Raw genomic sequence first — 25,679 nt, 5'->3', positions numbered from 1 at the left:
TGCAGTGAGCTGAGATCCGGCCACTGCACTCCAGCCTGGGCGACAGAGCGAGACTCCGTCTCAAAAAAAAAAAAAAAAAAAAGAAAAAAAAAGAAAAAAGCAAGTGCATCTTCTGGGTATGTTCTGAGTGGGGACAACAGAGATCTGGACTAGATTTAAGATTACAAGGTATTCTCCAATAGAAAACCCTCCTGTAAGCCCCTCCTGAATACTTTTAAGACAGCAGTAGGCACAGGGGCTTTCAATAAGTACAGAATGGCTGCTAGTAGGAAAGCAAATAAATAAAAGGAGAGCCTACAACACAGTTCAAAATTGATACCTTAAAGGCCACAGTAATATAGTTATGGGAGGTAATCATTATTGCTGGAGGAGTCTATCCCCAAATAATAAACTTTGTATTAACTGTGGATAATCTATGAGAAGTTTTAATTCCAGCAAGATTTTCCATTGCACCTCCCTCCCTCATACTGTGAGCTGTCTCTTACTAATGCTTAGCCTGTATTGTGTTCTGAAATTCCAAGAAGAGGGGAAAAGTCAAGCATATGACAATTCTGTCATGATGATTAACTGCTAATAAATGAAAACCGATTATAGAGTACCTAGCTTTCCTTGAAACTTTAATCCAATGATTAAAAATGTGATATAAAGAAATATGTAACATAGACTACAAGCTATCGTAGGTCTGGAACATGAGCCTTATATTATATTACATATTCTAATCCTACATGTAACTATCAGTAAACATCTTTTTTTAAAACATTACTACACAAAGAATTCCACAAAGCATACATTCAAACAAGAGGCATCTAAAGATTAAAAAAATTACCCGCTGTATTTTTGTATAAAAATAATCAACATTCTCTAATGTACACAAAGCCAAAAGATAAATATAATATCTGTGATGTCTTCAGTGACATCTTTAGTCTTCTACTAGCTCAACACAATCTTTTTGAAAAGAGCAGTGAAAATGACTGAAACTCATGGACTCTTTATTTTCCCCTCCTTACTCGACTTCTGCCAAATATCTTTGTATGTTCCTTCAATTACTAAAATATCTCAATCGTGGTAATATAAGAAAAGAGTAAAACAAAACATTCATCATCTCAAATAAAATTTTTGATGTCCAGGACTATAAAGCTTTCAGGGCTTCCACAAACAATTTTGTTTTAGTGTCATAATTCTATAGAACACTGTTCAGTAAAAGGTTTTGCTTTAAATTTTTTTCCTCAAACATGTACATACAAAATTATATCTGGTGATTTAAGAGAAATCACTTGGTAAGTGCTTTGCAGGAAGCATGCAAACGTTTGGTAAAGGAAGTAGGAATGTACATTCTAGCTAGTCCCAGCATGTTCAACATTAGAAAAAAATCCAAAGAGCAACCACGTATCTGCTACAAACTATTTTCTTGCCAGAAAAGGCTATGCACTAGTTCATAGGTATAATCATATTATGCCTTCATCACTGCAGAAGAGCACAGAGGTATGAAAGATAATCAGAATGAATTAGTACTTTCTGAGAGTTAAATTATTTGCATGTTAGTCCTTATTTTATAGGACAATTTGTAGATCTTTTTTTCTTTTTCTAGTATGATTAAACTAGAAAAAATTATTCAGCAGAATATGAATGTTATGTGAATAATACTTTCATCATATATATTTAGTATGCTCCATCTTTTAAAAGTATTCCTTTGGGTGAAAACAGTATTTATCACTCCTTCTATATCAGAGTTTCTCAACCTTGGCAGTACCGACATTTTTGAACCGATAATTCTTGATAGTGGAGGGGTGCTGTCCTGTGCATTATAAGATATTTAGAAACATCTCTGGCTTCTACCTACTAGATACCAGTAGCAACCCTCCCCTAAACCCAGCCCCAAGCTGTGACAACCAAAATGTCTCAGCATTGCCAAATGTCCCCTGGCGATCAAAACTGACCTCCACTGAGAACCACTGCTCTAAATAAATGTACAAAAACTGAGAGGAAAACTTTCTCAGTCAAACCAAATTCTTGGTCAAGTTTGGAATAGGAACTAACTCTTCTCACTTCCAGATCAGTACTGTTCATACTAGAACACAATTCCTTTTTTATAGGTAAAGCATATGTCTAAAAGACATATTTTTAAAAATGTACACTGATTTCATATGGTTCTGTCACTGGACTACTAAATTATTCCATAACATACCTCTCATGACAACCTTTAGAAAACTAATAGGGTAGAAAAAAATGTATAAGAAAATCGAATCAAAAGAGGAGAAATGTAAATCATTAAATTACTTTTAAAAGGATTCTTTATATTAATGATAAACATCACCTTTAAAAAAATTATCTAGTGTAACACATTTCTTTGAAAAATATCATGGCCCTCTATAACAAGTCTTTCAATGTTTCATGTAACCTGTAAAATTAATTTTACCAATGTTTGTTAATTATGAAAATGTATGATGAATAATTATACCTGTAGAAGAAATGTCAGTATCTGATGTGGAAATCCCAATGTGCTTGGCTATCCACTACAGTAAGTGTCATATTCTAGACCAAGTTAGGCCTTTACCTTACAAGTTTGTGTGAGAAGAGTAAAACTGCTGTTTTATCAAGGTTTCATGTTCCTGTTAAGATTCCTTCAGAGAGTTGATGCGTGCACAGATCTTCAGGGCTGGGCCTAGCTTGATATTCATTGCACTCATGAGATGGTCTTCTTTTAGCAAGAGAAGGGCCTGTCCATCAATCTCCTGTGCTCTGAATTCATCTGCAATATCCTGGCAGCCTGGAATTTGACCAGAGGACGGAAGTTAGAATTAAATATACAACAATTAGACATTACTCCTAACAGTCACAGTTATGCTCTCACTGGGTCTGAGAATCTGAAATACAGGCTGAGAAACAAATGAAATTTATTTATGGTAGTCTTGAGTTCACTCTTGAAGAATAGAGTATTTGCATTCTGAAAATAAGAATTAATTCAAACTCCAGGTAAAGCAATTTGCTTGGAATTTTTGCTCTAAAATAATGTTATAGAAATAATTCATAAGAGGTAAAAATGTACAAAGTCTAGATATAATACTTCCTTCACAAAAAGGACTCTGGTGTTACCTCAAAGCATGCCACATAACAGGTTTAGGTTAACTAGTTATACCTCATGAACTTATCTCTGTATAATACATCCTTCACATACAGGTAAAGAGGAAACAAAAATATAATGTTTTGCCATTTAAATAACAACCTAGAAATATTTTCTCAAGTAAGTACCACTTTTAACCTTCACTTGACAAGTACATTTAAAATATTTTTCTTATTCACTCAGGACAGATCAAATCTCTCAATATTGTATTACCAATCTATTGCAATGCTGCTGAAATGTATTACACTGCTTGACTTGTAACTTCAACTTCAAATCTTAGTATCACTGGGCTTGTCTCCACTTTCATTAAGAAAACAATTCTCATTGAAATTATGAGCTTGCTGGTGAATTTCCTGCCATATAACCAATATTTTAGCTCTCAGTCTAAACCAGGTGCTTTAGCAGGTAACAATGCTAGTATCTACCTGAAACTCACATGTTTTTACTGGCTACCAAATTTTCAATTCCAGATTACTCAACAAACTTACCCATTAAGGGTAAAGAAACCAATAGGAAAGGTAATGAATTAAGCAGCTGAGACAAGAGAGAATACAAAAATATGGAAGCTTTCTTGAGAGACAGTAAAATTTTAAGATGAATTTAAGAATACACATAAAAACTGACAGCTTAAGTTTTTCTATTTTATTCAAATCAGCATTCTAAGGGAAAACACAAAGAAAAAGATAATGAAAAATGAAAATAGTTACATTACACTTTTGGATGCCACAATTTTGCTAGTTCAATTATCCTTTCTACTTGCAAATGTATCATCCTCTTGTCTATGTAAGATTATGTCTTACAACCCAGCACAAAGCACAAAGCATTATAGGTACTGAAAACATAATATTTGTCAATAAGGACTGAATTAGTAAATATACAATAAACAAAAATATAATCTGCTACAGAAGAGCTATCTGTAAGAGTAATACAAACATTTTTTCCTGTGTACAGCTGTGTGTCCATTTTTTCTCTTGCTTTTTTCTCATGTCCTCTGTTAGTTGTATCTTTACCGTTTCCTATATAACAACTAGCTTTTCAATTTCTATTTTAATAATTTCTCAGACTTTGAAAAATTCATATTTCAATATCCTCTACAAAATTTTTATGTTTTTGCCCATTTATCTTATAAAAGAAACTATAGTTGAAATGGGATTACTCACCATAGAAAAGCCCCTTTTCTTTTCCCAGAGGTAGCTCAACAAAACTGGGCAGACAAAACTGACTAATCTTGCATCTAGTTGTGACTTCATCCTTCTTTTTATGAAAGAACTAATGTTCTTCTCTCTTCAGTCTTACTTACAAGAACACAGGAAAGAAAAGAAGAGAGAGAAAGATAGGGTGGGACTTACTTAGATTCAGAAAACAGGAGCAATGAGAAGTAATGAGAACTATAAGAGCTACATTTGGGAATAGAAACAAGGAGTTCTCCATGAGGAAAATATGTAGCACATTCCTGTTCCTCTGTATTGTGAGATTCCTCCTCACATATCCTCTTGTAGGTGGACAGTAAATGTATTAGCAAAATAATAAAGAACAAAAAGTGTTTTGGGAATTAGCATGATCAAATAGGAATGCATTTTAGATCACAGCTTTCTTAAGCTAACCACAAAAAAAGAGTAGTTACATCAGTATAGAAATAAAAAAATAAAGTGACTTAGAAAAATTGGAAGCAAGTATGCTTCCAGAAACTCATAAAACAGTTTTAAGTGCTCAAGGTATACTGAGATAAAGTTCTGAGTTTCTGACATTAACATCTATTTTGGTAAAATGCCTGGATCCCAGGGATGTGTACAAAACAAACACCAACTGACACTGAGCTAGCCAATCAGCTGAGCTAGCTTCACCTCACCAGAAGCAAGTGCAGTGCAGCTTGTCAGTACAGGCAAGGACTTCTGCACATGGGTCCCAACTGACCTTGCAAGTGTCTGGCATCACTTCTCCAGCTAAACTCAAAACAAAACACCCTGCACAAAAATTGACCACAGTAAGGTTGGTGAAAACGTATCACGTGCCACTCAATACTACAGAATAAACAAGTCCCAATACTGATATTACAAAAACCAGTAAATAGTCATGTTTTTAAAATGATTCCTAGTTTATATGCCTACAGAAAAATCAAATCTACTGTGGATTCACACTTCAATAAATAGAGGACAAACTGATCTCTGCAAAAGGCAGTTCACCATAGCAAGGAAGGGTTAAAGAAGATAACCTGTAGTAAATTGAAAATAAGAATTGTTCCCGTAGATAACTTTTTAATGCAGAAAAAATTAGAAGGCGGTAATTTTTCATTCTGATAACAGCTCTGAGATTCTGGTCTACTGCATACAAGCTCTAACATAGTCTGAAGAGGATGGTTAACAAGATGATATACAAAGAGAAGAGAAAACTGGAGGAGTAAATATAAATGCCCTGATTAAAGAGGGAAGGAAGCCTATCTCAACTGGAAAGAAACAAAATACAAAAGAGATTACAAAATTTACAAGTTTGTTCATTCTACGAGAAAAGCTTGGGAGTAGACTACTCAGGGAAAACAAACAGCACTGAATGAGAGCTAAAAAAAAAAAAAAGCTCAAAACGATATTTACAAAGTCCAGAGAAGCAGAAAGAAATGACCATTAAGGCATTTTCTGGTATGAGATTAAACTATAGGGATTACGCAGAGAAAACTTTGAGAAAGGTGATATAACTAATCACACAAATAAGCTTATTATTTGGCCTGTCAAAGCAGTTTGGAAACACTCCCATTTCGTAAGTAAAGAGAAGAGTCATATTAACCAGACTCTAAAACAGTAATAAGCAATTCTAAATTATATAATAGCTGTGTCCTTTTTATGACATATAATGTTTTCTAAATACCTAGCAACAAAATTAAGTGTCTAGATGAGCTCTGTAAGACAAGCATTTTAGGTTATAGGAAATATTAAGTTTTATGTTTTTTTGTTTAACTCAAATGAAGCAAGAATGAGACAAAGGAATTTGCCTTCGTTCTAGTAAAGTAGCCACATGGCAAATGGATGCTGGGGAAAATTAGCTGAAATAAAAAAAGAAGTGAAAGAAGAATCAGCAGTATCTATTATTTGTTAATTATTTGGGCAACTACTTTCCTCAGGATAGAAACCAATTCTCTTCTACAAAGGAAAAGAAAAACTTCCCCCAAATGAAAAATCAGGCTCACAAACAGATCATGTGGCCCACTTGGAAGAGTGAGACTACTTCTGAAGATGACAGAACCAAAGCCCAGCCCCAGGCATCCATATAGATTCCAAAGTTAATTCTCAAGATAGCTATACTGGTCAAAAACTAAAATTGGTTTCCTTAGTTACTAAAACCACAACCAATAGACTCAGTATCTTCTAAATACATCCAGTTTAAAACAGATTCTAAATCCACATGGTCAGCAATTAATTCACACCTAAGTTTTTGTGGGCACATACACATTTAAAAATCTTCCCATAGAGTATCTCTACTTTTAAACAATTCCATCTTTCTTTAGAAGCGGCCATATTTTTTTAAACTTAGCATTTCTAAAACAAGCTATTGATAAACTAATTTAACAAAATCTCACAGAATTCTGTATATGAAGTAAAGTGGGTGACAGATTCTTTATCATTTCTAAGTATATTTTCTTATATAGCATGTTAGCTCTAAGTATGCTTCTAAGACCTTAGCTGCCATCAGAGAAAGACTAATTAGCAACATAGCTAATTAATTAGCTTATTAAACTGTAAAAAGTTAGTAGACAAGTTCAAACAGAATGTATTCTTCTAGAAAGCTTGTATCAAGAGAAATGATATGATTCGTAATAAAACCAAAAGGAAATAAATTTTTTGTTTTAGTCTCCTCATTTTCCCTATGCATAAGGCCAAAGTGAATGACAAGATTTACTGATTTAAAAAATATATATACACATATATATATAGTCTTAACATATATAACTAGTGTGGGTCTCATCATGAGCAAAGGTGCAGCTGTCTTTAGTAGCCAGCCCCTTGGAGAAAGTGGGTATAAAAGATTATTGTCGTTTTAAGGAAAAAAGAGACTTAAGGTGATGGAAAGAGTATCAAAATGAGAGAACAGGAAAACATAAATAAGAAAGTTACCCTCAATATTAGAATGAATACAACTGAATTTCAGCTCTCTATTTGAAAAATAAAATTTCAGAAAGGCTCTTGATGTTTATGTATTGAAAAGAAAGAATGTACCTTCTTTTAAAAGAACTAGCTTGATTTTTTTCAAAGAAACCAAATTTTTAACATATTTTAAAAGGTTCTGATTAGCTTTCAAAAATGTAAAAAAAAAAAAAAAAAGTCTCTCTTACTTCATTTTTAAAAAGGTTAAATTAGGAAATAAGGAGGAATAGAATAGAAAAATAGAAGAGCAGAAAGGAAGAAGTGTCTGATTCAATCTCTCTACTGACCTCTCGAGAGAAATCAGACTGAAGAGAAGAAAGCACCTTTAATATCTTCACCGGCTGAGGTGTCACAGCAGAAGCAGGACTAGTCAGTTTTTATCGACTTGGGGGGGTATGAGAAAATACCCAGTAGTGCTGAGGGAATAAGCAAGAGGAAACAGATCATATTTCAATAACAAATGCCATTTAATTTATACATATACACAGTACTTCTCTAGCCCTTTTGTGAAAAAGGTGTGGATGTATCTAACATTGCTGTGTGTGAATGCACAAGAAAAATATTAAGGCCAAAGTGATGAATTACATACCAGGCAAAGAATGTATGAAGGCCCAGACATCATCAACTGTCCATATAGATGGCTCTGTTTGTGCAACTGGTAGCAAGTCACTGTTCTCAGGCATTTTCCGAATTCTCACATCCCGAAGCTCACGTTCTCTTTCCCGCTCACTCTGCCTGCGTAGACGAGTTGTCATAGCAGAGGGCACAGAATCTTCATGAGAAGCCAAGTCTTCTTCTGCAGATGGATAAGTAATTGGAAGCTGGAAAATGTAGTACAAGCAAAATACAGCATTGCACTTTCCTTGCATTTCTGAAAAGGGTATTTTACATTGAAGCAAGGTTTATACAGACCTGCCTAAGCATATGTTCTCTTGCTGCCCCATCAGGGCCACTTGGACGACGGCCACGATGCCCAAGACTTTGATTATCAGGCTTACGATTCCAACGACTAAGTGCAAATTTTTTAGAACAGCTAACATTGTACCTAAGAAATTCAAGTAAGAAAAAATATTTAATGATATATGGGACAATCCATTTAGTATTTAATTGTGACTTTAAAGTGCAACTGTGAATACATCATTAATGAACGTAAGACCTCGTAAAATAAATATACTGTTCAATGGATTTACTTATGCTAAAGGTCAAAAAACGGGCTCTGTGTATATCATAATATATCTCTCAGTATAATACTGGACATCTACAACAAGGTATTGTGTTTTTTCCTGATTACAGCATGACAGTGGGAAACTTCCTGCAAAACACAGAGGATAACCAATTTTCACAGCAGCAAAAAAAAAAAAGGAAGCTTCCAAAAGAAAAAGTTATGTAGTATCTAAATGTTTATTCAAACTGATTTTTCTAAGTAATAACTTCCAAAGAGACATTAATTTTTAAAAGTTTAATATACCAGGGAGAGGATCTCAAGCAGCTAACAAAAGATTTTTCAAATATTATTAAATCAAAGAATGAAAATGTAAAGTGGAGACTTTCAAGTTATACAAGGAATTCATTGCTCTCACTATTCAGAAAATTTCGAAGTACATAACTCTTTAAAGAAAGATTTTCTTTTATCAAAATAGACCGCCTAATATTTTTGAACATAGACCTTTATAAGACATGATGACAGCTTAAAAGAATCCTATGTCTTTTAATGGATCCTAAAGCCCCGGAACGAGGACTGGCAAACTTTTTCTACGAAGGACCAGATGGTAAATATTTTAAGTTTCACGGGCCATACAAGTTTCTGTCACAACTACCCACCTCTGCCATTATAGTGTGAAAGCAGCCATTGAAAATATTGGGCCAGGCACGGTGGCTCACACCTGTAATCCCAGCACTTTGGGAGGCCAAGGTGGGTGGATTACTTGAGCTCCAGAGTTCAAGACCAATAAATGGCAAGACCAGTTTAAGGCCAACACAGTGAAAACCTATCTGTATCAAAAATACAAAAACTAGCCAGGTGTGCTTGCACACACCTGTAGTCCCAGCTACTTAGAAGGCTAAGGTGGGTGGATGGCTTGAGCCCAGGAGGCCAAGGTTGTAGTGACCTGTGATAGCGCCACTGCACCCAGCATAGGTGACAGAGCCAGACCCTAACTCAAAACAATAAAACTAAATTTAAAAAATAAAAAATAAATAGAAAATATTGAACGAGCATGGTTGTGTTCTAGTAAAACTTTCAGTAACAATAACGGTAAAATTTGAATTCCACATAATTTTCATGTATCACAAAATATTATTTTGATTTTTTTTCCCAACAAACTAAAAATTTCAAAATCATCCTTAGCTCACGAGTCCATACAAAAAAATGAACAATGGGAAAGACTTGGCCTGGGTGAGTTTGCCAACCTTTCCCCCTAGAAAGAAGAGTGAGAAGAAATGATCTAAGAAACAAATTTCTGAAAAGCTATACAAAGGCTAGGAAAAATATATGCAGTTTCATTTTTACATCTATGAAACTGCCTTTGTAACTTATTTTCAAAAATCTGTTTTGTAGAGAAGGGGGTCTCACTATGTTGCCCAGGCTGGTCTCAAACTCCTGGGCTCAAGCAATCTTCCCACCTCAGCCTCCCAAAGTGCTGGGATTACAGGCATGTGGCACCACACCCAGCCTTCAAAATTCTTTTGCTTCAAGAAAGTTACAAGAATAAATCTCAATTAACTTTGCTATTGCTAACTATTCTAGAACCAGTATGCTGACACCACAACAAATTCTCCTCACCTACATTTTATAAAGATATCAAGAGGTGGAAATAAAAAGTACTCTGATAATGAATATGCTATTTTTCCCATAAAAATACAAGTATCTTGATAGCCAATTCATTTTACCCTAAAACAATTCAAGATCCTGCTGTGTTCATAATGTGCTCATTTGTGGGCTCAGCAATGTAGGTTTCTGATTTCCATTTACATCAACTGACAAAATTTCTTTATCCGTTAAGAAAAGCAGAAAAGAGAGGCTAGCTTTATACTTGATATTCTGTCCCTAAATATTTAGCTTTCCAAGACAGCTAGGCAGACAGGTAAATGGCAATGGTTCTTCCCCGACCTAATCTACCCTCTCTCATCCATATTTCCCTATGTTAGGGCCCCTACCCTGCTAAAGAGGTTCATTGAAAGGATACTAATGTGACAACTCAGCATTCATCTCTGAGAGAAGACTGATGACAGCATTAAGTGTCCTCAAATATTTTTAAATAGTTAAGAAGTTTAAAATATTCTGAAAGGGAGTCCTTTCCCCAAGTTTTCAGAGTTTTTAAATCACTCAGAATCAGATAACCATTGTTCTTTCTTGCAGTATATGCAAACTAGAAAATTCAAGTTTAAATATGAGTTACATAATTTGATTATTGGTTTATCAGTAACATCAAAGCATATTTGAAAAACAGACTGACAACCAAAACAATGAACCCAATTTTGGAGGAAAACACTTCTATTATTTAAGTTTTACTAAGTATATTTTGGAAATAACCCATACGAAATAAAATGTTCAAGTAAGAAATTCCTTGATGTATACAATTATATTAATTTTTTCATGAGGTTATAGTTATTTATTTTTTACGGATGCATAATAGATGTACATAGTTTTAGGGTATATGTGATAATTTAATACATTCATATAATCAGAAAAGATCAAATCAGTGTGCTTGGGATATTCACACCTTAAACATTTGTCTTTTTTCATGCTAGAACCATTTCAATTCTTCTCTTCTACCTATTTTGAAATACAGTACAAGCTATAGTCATCCTATTGAAGATCTTAAATCCTTTGAGAGAATAATTATCTTTCTGAACACAGAACCAATTTCAAAATAGTGTGCATACACTTCAACTTTAGTGGTAAGTATCTGTATTACTAGGATTTATTATTAGAATTAGGGTGGGGTTCTTTCTTAACATAAACCAAACTTGGGAATTATACAATTAATGAAGAGACTAAACATTTATTTTGTTATTAATACTATTTGTCAGCCAGGCGTGGTGGCTCACACATGTAATCCCAGCACTTTGGGAGGCCGAGGCAGGCGGATCACCTGAGGTTAGGAATTTGAGACCAGCCTGGCGAACATGGTGAAACCCCATCTCTACTAAAAATACAAAAATTAGCTGGGCATGGTGGCAGGTGCCTGTAATCCCAGCTACTCAGGAGGCTGAGGCAGGAGAATCTCTTGAAGCCAGGTGGTGGAGGTTGCAGTGAGCCGAGATTACACCACTGCACTCCAGCCTGGGCCACAGAGTGAGACGCTGTATTTAAAAACAAAAAAAAAAACAAAAAAAACACTACTTATCTATAATAATGACTATTGAAAATAGTAATTCAGAAAAGACAAGTATTTTGCTGTCTGATAATGTTAACAATGTGGGGAATTTACACTATAACTGTCCCATTAGAAATCTAAAATAAATAGAGTATGATTCAAACAAATGAAAACATTTTAAAACAACACAAAGTAAATCAAAGTATTTCAATAATGATAAAACAGCTGATAAAACAAATACTGGTTTTGACACTTTAAGGACTAGTATTATATAATATCCTGATCATTTCATTGGAGGGATTCTCCTAAATATATTCTTACCATCAGGAGATTACTACTTTAATATTAGATTATACTGTACAATTGATTTTAAGTATTATGAATATGTAATTTTTGCAAAGAAAAATCTAATAACTAAATACTAAGTGGCTCCAGATACTGCCTATTTGTATTATTCTTCTATATAATAATATCTAGGTTTCTTCTATAATATTACATATTAAAATATCTACAGTTATCCTTGGTAAGCTATTCAAGGGTTTTTTGGTTTTGTTGCAATGGCTATTTATCTGTCCTTTGGGAAATTCAAGAGCATAGAAATACCTTTTGGCACATGACATAGTGCAGAATCGTTTTGACCGCAAAAATTCATTAGCATATCCCATTTTCCCACAGAATTCACACTTGAGCAACTCACTGTCCATTTCTTCTAATGTCTCTAAAAAAGAAGGAAACAAAGGAAAAAAAGGTTCCAAAAATTTAATTATGCAAATTTTCTTTTAGTCTGTACTTTGGTTGGATACTGCTAGGAAACCAATGGCCCTTTAACTTTTCAATCCACAGCCACTCTCGCGGGGCAAAAGCCTTCAAAACACAACCACTGCTACTAATTCCCTCTTGCTTCTGCATAAAAATTATAAGGAATTTCTTTCTATATAAATAAGCATAACATTTTAAAAGGTTCACCTTGCTTACAATCCATCTAAAATGTACAAAAAATTTTATAAACACTGGGAGAGAAATGAAAGTGAATAACATAGGCACTACCCTCCAGAAGGAACACTTTCAAAAAGCTGAGTGTGGGATGTGAATTTTGATAAATTGCACTGTGGAGATACATAGCAGGGAACTCTTAATTCTAACTGGAGAGAATAAAGATGGCTTCAAAAGGTGAAATTTTGGTATGTCTGATTTTACAGGAGCATGTAAAATAATTAACTCTCTTGAAGATCTGCAGTATATGATAAAATATATAGAGATGTATATACAGGAGGCTGAGGCAGAAGAATCGTTTGAGACCAGTGTGGGCAGCAAAGCAAGACCCCATCTCATTCACACATATATACACATACATAAAATTCTTTAAAAATATGCATATATCTAATTATAAAACAGCTCCTTTTAGTTATATTGCATTAAAATAAAAATAACTAGGCTTAAAAATCACAGTTTCATAATTTCCAATCACTGATGCTTTTTTTCATCATGCTTTTTTTCAACTTAATGGGTGCTCCCTATTAACTTAGAATGTCCTTCTTCCACCCTACATATGTAACCATTTTCAGGCAATATCACAGAGCACAAAGAACCTTCCATCCTAAATCCTGGGGTACTCAGCAGGAGTCACCCATAAGCAAACAACTTAATCTTCATGAACCACAATTTTCTCATCTGTAAAATGGGGTTTATAATACATTTCCCAAAGAATTGAAGTGACAATTATATGTGTGCCCAAAAGGTAGTAGGCATTAAAAGTGATAGTTCCATTTCCTAATTTCCACATAAGAACTAAAAGGGTAGTATGACATGTAATAAGCGCTCGAGAAATACTTTAGTAAAACTTGTTAAATTCTTAAATCAACCACATTTTGCCATTTTCTTGTATCATCATAATTCCTTTGCCAAGTCATATAAAAAATGCAACAAAAGCATTTTACTAAAAAGCATTTTACTTTTACTAACTAAACCTTTTAGCTGTGAACGCCATATGTGTGCTCTATGGTTACTCATTTAATAAAGACTAAGATAAATACAGGGATTCAGAAATGCAGACATGGGTGGCATGTATTCAGTAGGCTCCGGTACTTACATTATCCCAGTTTTACTGGGGAAGCAGATCGCAAAGTGCTAAATTAAGTGAAGTAGCAAGAACTACTAAAAAACAAACTGTGAATTAATATTTGACATTGGTGGGGCATCCAAACACATTATCCTGAATAATGAAATCATGACTGACAAGTGACCAGTTTAAGGAAATTCTCAGGACTACCTTCATAAGCAAAAGTCATCAATTTAGTAGCAATGAGGAAGAAACAGTCTGAAAACAAGTAAATTAAAAATTGCTCCTTCCAATGACCTTTCAACGGCCCAGTCAGGAGATCCACCAACACATTCCCGAAACCTGACAACGTAATTCCCAGAGGTACTGTTTTAATTTTGTCATGCTTATAATCTGATCTTATTATAATCTGATCTGATTGAAAAGCCTGCAGGGAGATAGAACTTCTCACTCGACCACCACTGCCATTAGTTCCAGCCCTGAAAGAGTCCATTCCTCAAGGTTATTCCAGGAACAGGATATGCTAAAAGCTTTGTTTCCAAGATCTTCTGTTAATTAACATACAACACCTGATAATAAATTAGAATACTTAATGAAGGAGGAGAAAATACCAAACAGAAATGGTTTACAGTTAATCCAACAAAAATAAGAGTATCAGTTTTATTTCTCATAAAGAAGTGAGGGACATTAACAGATTCAAAAATTCTTGTTCTAATGTTCAGTCATATTTTTAACAAATTTGGTAATCTTACCAAGGTCACTCTTTTACATTTATGAATTTAAAAACTGCCAAAAAATTTTTTAAGAACTGCTGATTTAGCTAATAAAAATGGGATTCTATGGCAGAGACAACTGGTAATTCTCCAGCATCCACTCTTTGCTTTTCTCCCATAGTTACAAAACCCTACGAACACGGCCACCCAGATTAAAAACAAGTTTCTGCCCTATGTGTGGCTGATTTGTAACCAATGGCATATGACTGTAAATGCTCACAAATTCCAGGTGGTGCTCCTTCCCCCCATCTCATTGGTTAGAATGTGATCATGAAGATCAGCCATCTTGGAAATAAAAGCAACATTCTATGGATGACAGAGACATAAGACCCTGGAGCCTGACTGCCCAATACTAAGGAACTATCACATAAGCCCTGGACTGCTGATCTTTGGGTTATGTCAGAGAAAATTAAATTCTTATCTTCTTTAATAATATTATTCTGGATGTCTACTGAAGTGGCCAAACCTGCTTCCTAATCTAGATCCCCCATTTTGTGGCATGAGGGGAAGTTATTTTTTATTTCCCCCAAAGACCTGAAATCACATGAGGACAGCAGCAAAAAGAGGCAATGAGATGGAAATCATAATCAGTGTGATGATATACCAAGGAAGACCATAAGCTACTTTGATGAATCACAATCTACTGGTTGGAGACTCTCGTTATAGAACCAGCCTAAAGAGAACCACAGTTTATCCTTTATATGCTTATCATGAGGTTTTTTATGTTGAAACTATATGTACCACTAAAAGCAAAGCCACTAAATAAGTGACCTCACCATTTTACACTATAGTACTTCCTATAAACACTTAAGTACATAGTAATAGAAACATGAAAATTATAAAATTACCTTGGGAAATTAAATTAGAAAGTATTTAAAATTTTAGCACGTTTTATATAAATATTTCTCCTGTATGAAATATATTATCTCTACATCTTCCTTTCCTTACTCTGATATCATATCCTGCTGAACTACCCACTTGCCTTGAGAACATCAGTCCTTTCCTTCCTTTTCCCACCATGACTATATGTGTCAATTACATGCAAAACTTACACATACATTCTACAGATGGCCAACAAAGTTTCCAAAAACACTCCTTTATTCATATCACCTGCCTAAAAATCTTCAGTAACCATCCGCCCAGCTTCAAACCATCCACCTAACTTCAAACTTGCTTTCTAATATCCAAGGTTCTCCAGAAACTGACTCTGCCAGTCATACTTTCCACTACTCCTCTAATTCAACCCTTTACTCTTCACTGCCCTCTCTTAAAGTTACCTAGCACTTACACACTCTTCATGCACTTACTCTTAGTGTTCTAATCTGAAATGTTCTTGTTGTTTATCTTAAATCTATGCATTAAATCTATGACCCAGCTCAAATCTCATTTTTATTGGAAACCCACCAAACTGGGAATAATCTTAGCCAGTTTTAAAGTTCTAAATTCTTCCTGTCTATATAATTTAGTGTAAATATACCATCTGTAGCTCCTTCATTACCTTTCTGTATGGAGATTCCCTAGATCCCTAGTTCCAAACTACATGAAAAGCTCATGGAGGGAAAGGGGATTGTATTTTACTTCTTTATGTATGTAAAGAATACATACATACATACATATATCTCTCATGTTCTAGAATAGTCTAACATGTACTACATGTCCATTATATTATAAACTGAGGATCATACTGTATGTGGTAAAGTTTCCTAAGCAGATTTCCATGTTCTTCCTATTGTGTACACGGGGGGGACACATTATAAATACTTTTTAGCCTAGAACTTTCATTTATATACATATTGTAGATATAGGCCAAGAAAAAAAGAATACCTACACATTTTTTTGTTACTTTTCACTTCACATGAGAAATGTTCTCAGATAAAATAGTATGTGTAATTAAAAGACAGTATTTGAGAATTAAATGAAATTAAATTCATAAAAACAAAAGGCACAATACAGACCTTATTTGGATCCTGATTTAACTAAATAACTATAAAAGGACTTAAAAAAATTAGGGAAATATGAATATGGGCCAGGTATTATATAACACCAAAGAATTATTATTTTGTTATGTGTGATATGGCATTATAAGGAAATATGTATTATTTTGAGAGATACACACTGATACATGTACCAGTGACTACAATTTTCTTTAAAACAGAAAAGAAAGCCGGGCGCGGTGGCTCACGCCTGTAATCCTAGCACTTCGGGAGGCTGAGACAGGCGGATCACGAGGTCAGGAGATCGAGACCATCCTGGCTAACACGGTGAAACCCTGTCTCTACTAAAAATACAAAAATTAGCCGGGCGCGGTGGTGTGCGCCTGTAGTCCCAGCTACACAGGAGGCTGAGGCAGGAGAATGGCGTGAACCTGGGAGGTGGAGTTTGCAGTGAGTGGAGATCGCGCCACTGCACTCCAGCCTGGGCGACAGAGCGAGACTCCGTCTCAAAAAAAAAAAAAAAAAAACAAAAACAGAAAAGAAAAGAGAAGAAAGAGAAAAGAGAGAGAAAAAAGGCAAGGGAAAAGGAAGGAAGAAGAACAGAGAAAAGAGGAGAGGGGAGGGGAGGGGAGAGAAGACAGTGGGAGTCAGGAATGGAGGAAGGAAAACAAAATGAATGATGAAGCTAATGTTGCAAAATAATGTTGAAATTGGGTGATAATGTTGAGTCTGGGTGATTGGGGATTTATTATACAATTCTAATGAATGTTTTAAAGTTTTCATGGTTAACATTCTTTCAAATTAACACAAATCAAACTGAACTCAAGTAGTAAAAATCAAATTTTAAACTAGTATACTCTTTGCTGTTCAAATAAGAAGTAAAACGGTGATTAATACGTTGCAACAGTTTATAAAGAACCAACAATGTCAGAGGTGTCATCCTTTTAAGTTAGAAAATCTGTGGTCAACGACATATCTAGTTTGCTTACCAGCATGCTATATTGCTTGATTTAGCGAAGTAAAGGCACATAGTATAGGCTCAATAAATATTTGTAAAGTGAATAAATTAATTTTAATGAAATATACTAATACATTGATGATAATTACTTAAGACACAAGTGTTAATTCATTACTACAAGGCCTTGACTATTCTAAATGCTACTGTATTAAATTGAACTCTATCACCTGAAGGGTCATGATCAAAATTAAGAGGAATAGTCTCATGAAGATGCTCCTGTAGAATATGGCAATTCAGAAATCTCACCTCAAAAAACAGTAAAAACTTAGCTGCTTTTAAATAGCAAATTCAAAGTATAAAATATAATTTTCATTTTTTTTGTTTGCTTTCCTTCAGTCATTTTGGATACCACTTGGACTTCTATTCATTTTATTTTATTTTATTTTATTTTATTTTATTTTATTTTATTTATGTTTTGAGACAGAGTCTTGCTCTGTCACCAGACCGGAATGCAGTGGCACAATTTCGGCTCACTGCAACCTCCGACTCCCCGGTTCAAGCGATTCTCCTGCCTTAGTCTCCAAAGCAGCTGGGATTACAGGCGCACGCCACCACGCCCAGCTAATATATATATATTTTTTTATATATTAAAACATATATATTTATATATCTATATATAGACATATATTTATATATCAATATATAAAAATATAATATATAAAAATATATATAAATATATAAATATAATAATATATAATATATATTTAAATATATTATATAATATATATTACATATTAAAATATATTTTTTATATATATATATATATTTTAGTAGAGATGGGGTTTCACCATGTTGGCCAAGATGGTCTTGATCTCCTGACCTTGTGATCCGCCCGCCTCAGCCTCCCAAAGTGCTGGGATTACAGACATGAGCCACCGTGCCTGGCCTTTTTTTTTTTTTTTTTTTGAGATGGAGTCTTGCTCTGTCACCCAGACTGGAGTGCAGCAGTGCAATCTCAGCTCACCGCAACCTCTGCCGCCAGGATTCAAGCAATCTTCCTGCCTCAGCCCTCCAAGTAGCTGGTATTCCAGGTGCATGCCACTACACCTGGCTAATTTTTGTATTTTTAGTAGAGACAGCATTTCACCATGTTGGTCAGGCTGGTCTCAAACTCCTAACCTCAAGTGATCTGCCTGCCTCAGTCTCCCGAAGTGTTGGGATTACAGGCATGAGCCACCGTCCCTGGCCTTATTTCATTCTTTATTAGAATAAAGTCTAAATAAAAAAGGAGTTTCCTCACTGAACAAATGTAATCGCCTCTTGAATGAAGAGTATATACTTAATATAATTACAATATCCACCTGATGTCAAACATCAGAATGCTCTGAAACAAAACAACCCAGAGGCTCTAAAATTTTAAGCAAACTCAGTAAAATACTCATTTGTTACTTAAGTCTGCTTTAAAAAAGAAAGAAAATTGATTGTATTGATACTAAAATTCTGAGTTGCCTTCTCTCACATATGGAACTTTTCCCACCTACACTCCTTCAAAAGTCAAATTGACATTGAAGAAATTAGCACTAATCTTGCTATTTTGGCTATGTGACCATTGAGAGTCTGATTAGCTTTCCCATTATTTTAGTCAAATGGTGCATTATATGCGAATAAAAGTTGAATACTTCCAGTGAAATTCTGTACAGAATAAAACTCTACATCCTGTTTTAAGCAGTAAAAGTCAAAGTTAAATTAAAGGGTGTCTTAAGTGAAACCCACAAACCTTCAGCAATCATATCTTCCATCTCTGTGTCAGATGAATTATCTGCGTGTTTTGTATTATTCTGTAGCTCTGGCTGAACACACACTGAATTTATTGCCTGATTATCCAAAAGAGGCCGTTTTTTCACAGGTTGTTCTATTAGCAAAGATGAACGACTCACCTTTAAAAAAGGAGAAACAAAAAAATGAAACAATCTCTAAAAAGACATTCAGAAATAACTTGGTTTAAAAAACTCTTGAAATGAAACCTATTTGTGATAATTTACTAGTTCAACTCATCAGATCCATTTATTAAGTGCTTTATTCCTTGGGAAAAGGTGACGCAGTCTGGACCTGAATGGTTTATTTCTGGTCACCAGCAGTACAGCTGCTTCAAAGTCTCTGTTAAATGGAACCTGCTGTCTGAGTTTAGGCAAGTAGTTTTTGGAAAACAAAATCTTAAAATTCAGCAATTCCTTATCTTCAGAATTAATACTAATCATCCAGTTATCCTGCACTGTGAATATTTTGGTAGCTCAATCCAACACTGAAAAACAAAGGCAGTAACTGTCAGTATATTTAGGAGTTGGGTTTTTTTTTTTAAAACTTTAAAAAGTCTACTCAAGCAATTCTCTCTCAAGTTCTTTGTGGAGACTAATTTTTTTCTTCATAAATTTAAGGTTTTCTTTTTCTTTCTTTCTATTTTTTGGAAACGGAGTTTTGCTCTTGTTGCAATGGTGCGATCTTGGCTCACCACAACCTCCACCTCCTGGGTTCAAGCGATTCTCCTATCTCGGCCTCCAAAGCAGCTGGGTTTACAGGCATGTGCCACCACCCCTGGCTTATTTTGTATTTTTAGTAGAGACGGGGTTTCTTCATGTTGGTCAGGCTGATCTCAAACTCCCAACCTCAGGTGATCCGCCTGCCTCAGCCTCCCAAAGTGCTGGGATTACAGGCGTGAGCCACCGTGCCCAGCCAATTTTAGTGTTTTCCATATGAATGCAAGACAAAGAAAAGATCATCAGTAAATTTTGATTTGCCAGTATCCTCAACTAATTAAGATTTTTCATGCACAAAGCTTCTAAGAAAACTAAAATTCAAAGTGTTTAGGTGATTTGTTTACAAAAATAGAATGAGGACTAGATTTCAAGTCTTCTGAATCCTAGTTTAGCAACTTAATCCACTATAATCACAAAGGAAATGGAAAATCTTCAAATATTAACAAATTAACATCAAAATATTCACTTATATTCAGTATACTTGGTTAACTCAGGAATACTACTTATTTTAGAAATATTTTCAACAAAAACAGCTCAGACCAAATATATTCATTGATTCACTGGTGAGCCCTCAGCTAATTTAAAAAACAGAATGACTAGAACATCTTATTCCTCAAGAATGCTGGTTAAATCTCCAATATCTGCCACATATGGGGAACAACAGCTTATTGGATAGAAACTTTTACATTTAACCTTAGAGTATAATCACTCACAAACTTTTTAAAAATTTTGTTCATGTCAGTTAGATATTTAATATGCCTCAAGTGAAATTAAAATTCATTAAAGTTATTGCTTAAAGAAAAACTCATATTCAATGCTACTAAGGGCATACACTTCTCACAGATGAATAAATTTAAATCATTTTTCCAAAAAATAATTCAGCAATTCATATCAAGTCTTATGAATATCTATGTAATAACTCTATTTCTAAAAATTCATACTAAGAAACTTATTTAAAATGTGTATGATTTATATACAGATATTCCCTTCAGAACTACTTGAACAGTGAAAAAATGGAAACCTAATGTCCAACAATAATAGAAAGATTACATGGATGTTCATAAAGTGAAATTTTATGTAACCTTTCAAAATGTTTCCAATACTATTAATAATATGAGAAAATAAATACTCAAATTTCCTCAGTGAAAGAACTGTATGTACAATAATAATCTTGACTGTATGTATATATAACATCTATACATTATATATACAAACACATATACATTAATACCGCAATACGTATATGTGTATATATACCACATATGTATTGTGTATATATATACCACATAGGTATTGTGGTATATATGTACATATACATACTGTGGTATTAATGTGTACTGTGGTATATATACACATAAACATATTGTGGTATTAATGGGGATCATTTGCCCTGTACATTTCCCAAATTTTCCATTTAGAACATGTATTAGTTTTGTAATGTGAAAAACAAAAGTTATGGCTCTCACTAGTGGTAACAGATAATAATGGCTATGGCTATGAAGTGCCAAGTACCATAGGGAATAATTTATGCACATTTAGTTCTCTCGACAACCATAAGAGCAAAGCACCATCTCCGTCTGACAAATAAGCAAACTAAAGATCAGAAAGTTTGAATGACTTAACAAGTTACATGGTCAGTATGGAGCAGACGGGAAAAAAGACTGTTCCTCCATCCACTGTATGAGAATTGTTATAGGAAATCCAAGTTTGACACACACACACACACATACACACACACACACACACAGAGGAAACTGAACACAAAAACAACTGACTGGGTAGCTATCTACCATAATGCAAGACTGTCACCCATGAATCTGAAAATCCAGATGACTCAAAATGCCTTCAAAAAATTTTTCATATTTTTTATATCTGCCTGTCTTTGATATATTTTCCAAGGAAAAATGTTTATCTCTAGATATTAGCATACAACTTATGTACAGCTTAGCCTCAAGTTGTAAGACCTGTAGTGATAGAGCACCTTCATTCTGAGTGGAACATTTTAAAGCATTTGAAAAATATGATTGAAGGCTAAAATTTAGGAATAACGAGAAAATATATTGGCTAATTACAAACCATCAATTGGGTAACTTCAGCTGTAACTTCAGATGATTTAAAATAATACACTTTATGGCCAGGTGCAGTGGGTCACGCCTGTAATCCCAGCACTTTGGGAGGCTGAGGCAGTAGATCACTTGAGGCCAGGAGTTTGAGACCAGCCTCGTCAACACGGTGAAAGCCCCTCTTCTGTACCAAAAATACAAAAACTGGCCAGGCATGGTGGTGCATGCCTGTAGTCCCAGCTACTCACGTAGCTAAGGCATGAGAATCACCTGAACCCGGGAGGCGAAGGTTGCAGTGAACTAAGATAGTGCCACTGCACTCCAGCCTGGGTGTCACAGCGAGACTCTGTCTCAAAAACATAAATAAATAAATAAAAATAAAAATAGTAGTACACTTCAGCTGTCGTTTCAGTTTCCTTAAAAAGAAAAAATAGGCTGAGCGCCACGCCATGGCTCACACCTGTAATCCCAGCATTTTGGGACCTCAGGAGTTCAAAACCAGCCTGGGCAACATAGCAAGTCCTTGTCTCTACAAAAAAATACAAAAATTAGTGGGGCACGGTAGAACACACCTGCAGTCTCAGCTACTCAGTTGGCTGAGGTGGAGGAATCAATTGAGACCCAGGGGTCAAGGTAACAGTGAGCCATTATCATACCACTGCACTCTAGCCTAGGCAACAGAGCAAGATCCTGTCTAAAAAAAAAAAAAAGAAAAAATAGAAAAGTTTATTTCACTGGATAAACTTCCAACTACCTTTCTCTAAAAATTATAAAAATGTGTCCTGAAATTTTTTTCCCTTAGTTGATGCATCTAAACTTAGCTGGCATAAAATTCTACATAAACATTTGGAAATAAAGGAAGTAGAGAGAGAGATAAATGCTAGATTAAAATGGACAACTTTCTTGAAATAAAATTACAAGTTTTTTATTAGAGAATAATAATATATAATTTTTAAAATAATGTTATATAAATTATAAACACACACAAAATATGCTTGCTACTTACAGGAAATGGCTCCAATCCTTCCTGAATCACAAAGCCTTCAATAACATGGGTTAGGATCTGTGGTTTCACAATAGCCTGTGGAGGTTTATTCTCTATACTGGGAATGCTACTATGCATAGATGTACTGTTACTCCTTGTGGTGGCAGCTGGAAGTAACAATGGAGGTGGTGGAACAGAAATATGTGAGGGATCTGATGGAGATTTAATTACTGAAGCACTGACTGATGCCACAGCAGGTAACTCCACTTGCTCTGAAAAAAAAAAAAAAAAAAAGTCATTTAAAAATTTTTTAGCATTTTGCCCAAGCAAATGAAAGAGAATTCAAGAATAAATAATAACAACAACAGTTAATATCTGATACTTTCAAAAACTGTTCTAAGAACCTTAAGACCTCATTTAATCTGTATAATAATCTTCTGAGGTAGAAGCTACTATTATTTCCACTTTATAGAAGAGGGTAACATGCTCAAAGTTATTCAACCCTTTGTTTAACAAATTGGGCCGGGCACAATGGCTCACGCTTGTAATGCCAGGACTTTGAGAGGCCGAGGTGGGTGGATCACCTGAGGTCAGGAGTTCGACACTAGCCTGGCCAACATGGTAAAACCCCATTTCTACCAAAAAAAAAAATCAGCAGGGCATGGTGGTGCATGCCTGTAATCCCAGCTACTTGGGAGGCCGAGACAGGAGAATCGCTTGAACCCAGCTGTAATCCCAGTTACTTGGGAGGCGGAGGCTGCAGTGAGCCGAGACTATGCCACTGCACTCCAGCCTAGGCGATAAGAGTTGAAACTCTGTCTAAAAAAAAAAAAAAATTGTTCTCATGAGACATGAAACTGTTTCAAGATATAAACTTACGAATAATTTATACTAAAATGGTTGCTTGGTTTTGTTTTGATGTTTTTTAATTTTAAGCTATTAAATCCCCTAGGTTCCTATTTATATATTCCAAAGGGTATAGGTGGGCCAGTGGAGTACTTTGAAAGTATGCTTAAATGAAATGGGGTCATGAAATCTACAGAATAAGTAGATTTATTTATTTGTATTTTTTTGGGAGACCGGCTACATATCACCCAAGCTGGAGTCCAACAGCATGATCAAGGCTCACTGCAGCCTCAACCTCCCAGGCTCAGGTGATTCTCCTACCTCTTGAGTAGCTGGGACCACAGGTGTGTGCCACCATGCCTGGATAATTTTTTTTTTTTTTTTTTTTTTTTGAGACGGAGTCTCGCTCTATCTGGTGTGCAGTGGCACAATCTCGGCTCACTGCAAGCTCCACCTCCCGGGTTCACACCATTCTCCTGCCTCAGCCTCCCGAGTAGCTGGGACTACAGGCGCCCGCCACCATGCCTGGCTAATTTTTTTGTATTTTCAGTAGAGACGGGGTTTCACCATGTTAGCCAGGATGGTCTCTATCTCCCAGACCTTGTGATCCGCCTGCCTCGGCCTCCCAAAGTGCTGGGATTACAGGCGTGAGCCACTCACTGCACCTTGCTGCCTGGATAATTTTTTTTAAATGTTTTTTGTAGAGATGGTGTCTCACTTTGTTGCCCAGCTGGTCTGTAACTCCCAGACTCAAGTGATCCTCCTGCCTCAGCCTCTCAAAGTGTTGAGATTACAGGTATAAGCCACCATGCCCAGCCTTCACAGTAGTTATATCCATAAATCAATCTAGTTTCGCCAAATAATCCACCAAAACAAACTGTACTGGAAAACCTGTTTAAAGTCACACAAAGTCACACAATCTATAAAAAGCAAAAGAAAAAAAAAAAAGAAAAAATCAGCAGAAAATGTTAATTTGCTAATTTCTAGGAACAAATACACAATTGTACAAATCTGTTATCAAACTGAACTTCACAAAAATCCTATCTCACATACCAACTCTTCACATGTACTTCTAGGAGGGGACAAAGGATGAAAGATTAAAAATTCTGAAGTAGGACTGAAAGGTACTTTTCTATAGAATGGAAAAAACAAATCTATGAAGAACTGAAACCTAAACTAAAATTTTAATGTCCCTTACAGATTTAGAGATAAGAGATACTTTACTTTTAAAATATAAAGCTGCATTAAGTATAATTTGGTATGTTCAAGAAATAAAGTTTGCTGTATGTTCTAATTAATATCCAGATCATATGCATAAATGTACCAAACTTACAGTCCTAAATTTTGTTCAAAATAGAGCTGTAAATTACTTTTTGAAGATGGTAATAGCTATTTACATAAGTTGTAAAAATCGAAAACATGAGAAACATTCATGTATTATAATAGAAAAGAAACACAATTATTATGCCCTCTAGATTTAAGAGAAGTATGAGAGAAAACCCAAGTTCTAACTGATAAGATTTTGCCACAAATCTGTCTATTCTCAGTATCACTTACTGAACAAGAGATGTGAGATTTTTCTTTTTGTATAGATGCTTTTTACTTTCAAAGCATTTTAAAGATTTATAACAACTGAATCCCAGATGGAAACAAGTCTATTTCCGCAAGTTAGTTTATTTCAAGATTTGATAAGAGTTACTGTAAAAAAATCATCCTGTGCTTTAGTTCACCCTCAAATATTACAGAAGAGTAATAAGTATGAGGTAAATTATAGGAAGATTCAAGTCTTCATTGTACTTTGACAATTTAGCCAGAGAGATGTGCTTGTCAGGATCTCAGACTACATTCCTGAGGAAAATATGGAAAGATACTCGTGTTCCAATATTTCAGAAATGTTTAAACTTCCTTCAAGTACTATGAGTAATGCTTATTTTGTAATTAAATCACAACTAAA

The 25,679-nt window shown here is 34.9% G+C and overlaps 1 protein-coding gene across 12 annotated transcripts in view; it reads right to left on the bottom strand.

Moving 5' to 3' along the window:
- Positions 1-807: 807 nt before the first annotated feature.
- PHC3 (polyhomeotic homolog 3) overlaps positions 808-25,679 on the bottom strand; it is an 87,405-nt gene continuing 62,533 nt past the window's right edge. For 9 of the 12 annotated variants that reach the window (XM_009201379.3, XM_003894849.4, XM_021934668.2 and 6 more), the window contains 6 exons: positions 22,901-23,151; positions 19,075-19,234; positions 12,177-12,291; positions 8,167-8,299; positions 7,844-8,075; positions 808-2,767 (listed from right to left, as the gene is read on the bottom strand). In XM_009201379.3, the coding sequence (XP_009199643.1) occupies positions 2,613-2,767; positions 7,844-8,075; positions 8,167-8,299; positions 12,177-12,291; positions 19,075-19,234; positions 22,901-23,151 (1,046 nt within the window). In that variant the 3' untranslated portion in view covers positions 808-2,612. Of the gene's footprint in view, positions 2,768-7,541; positions 7,671-7,843; positions 8,076-8,166; positions 8,300-12,176; positions 12,292-19,074; positions 19,235-22,900; positions 23,152-25,679 lie in introns of those variants that run through there. The other 3 variants (XM_009201384.3, XM_021934671.2, XR_643947.4) reach the window with 2 other exon arrangements.

The sequence above is a fragment of the Papio anubis genome, chromosome 2 (genome assembly GCF_008728515.1).
Source record: "Papio anubis isolate 15944 chromosome 2, Panubis1.0, whole genome shotgun sequence".
Classification (NCBI taxonomy): domain Eukaryota; kingdom Metazoa; phylum Chordata; class Mammalia; order Primates; family Cercopithecidae; genus Papio; species Papio anubis.
Note: the sequence above shows the minus strand (reverse complement) of the source record. Positions and strands in the feature narration are given on the sequence as shown.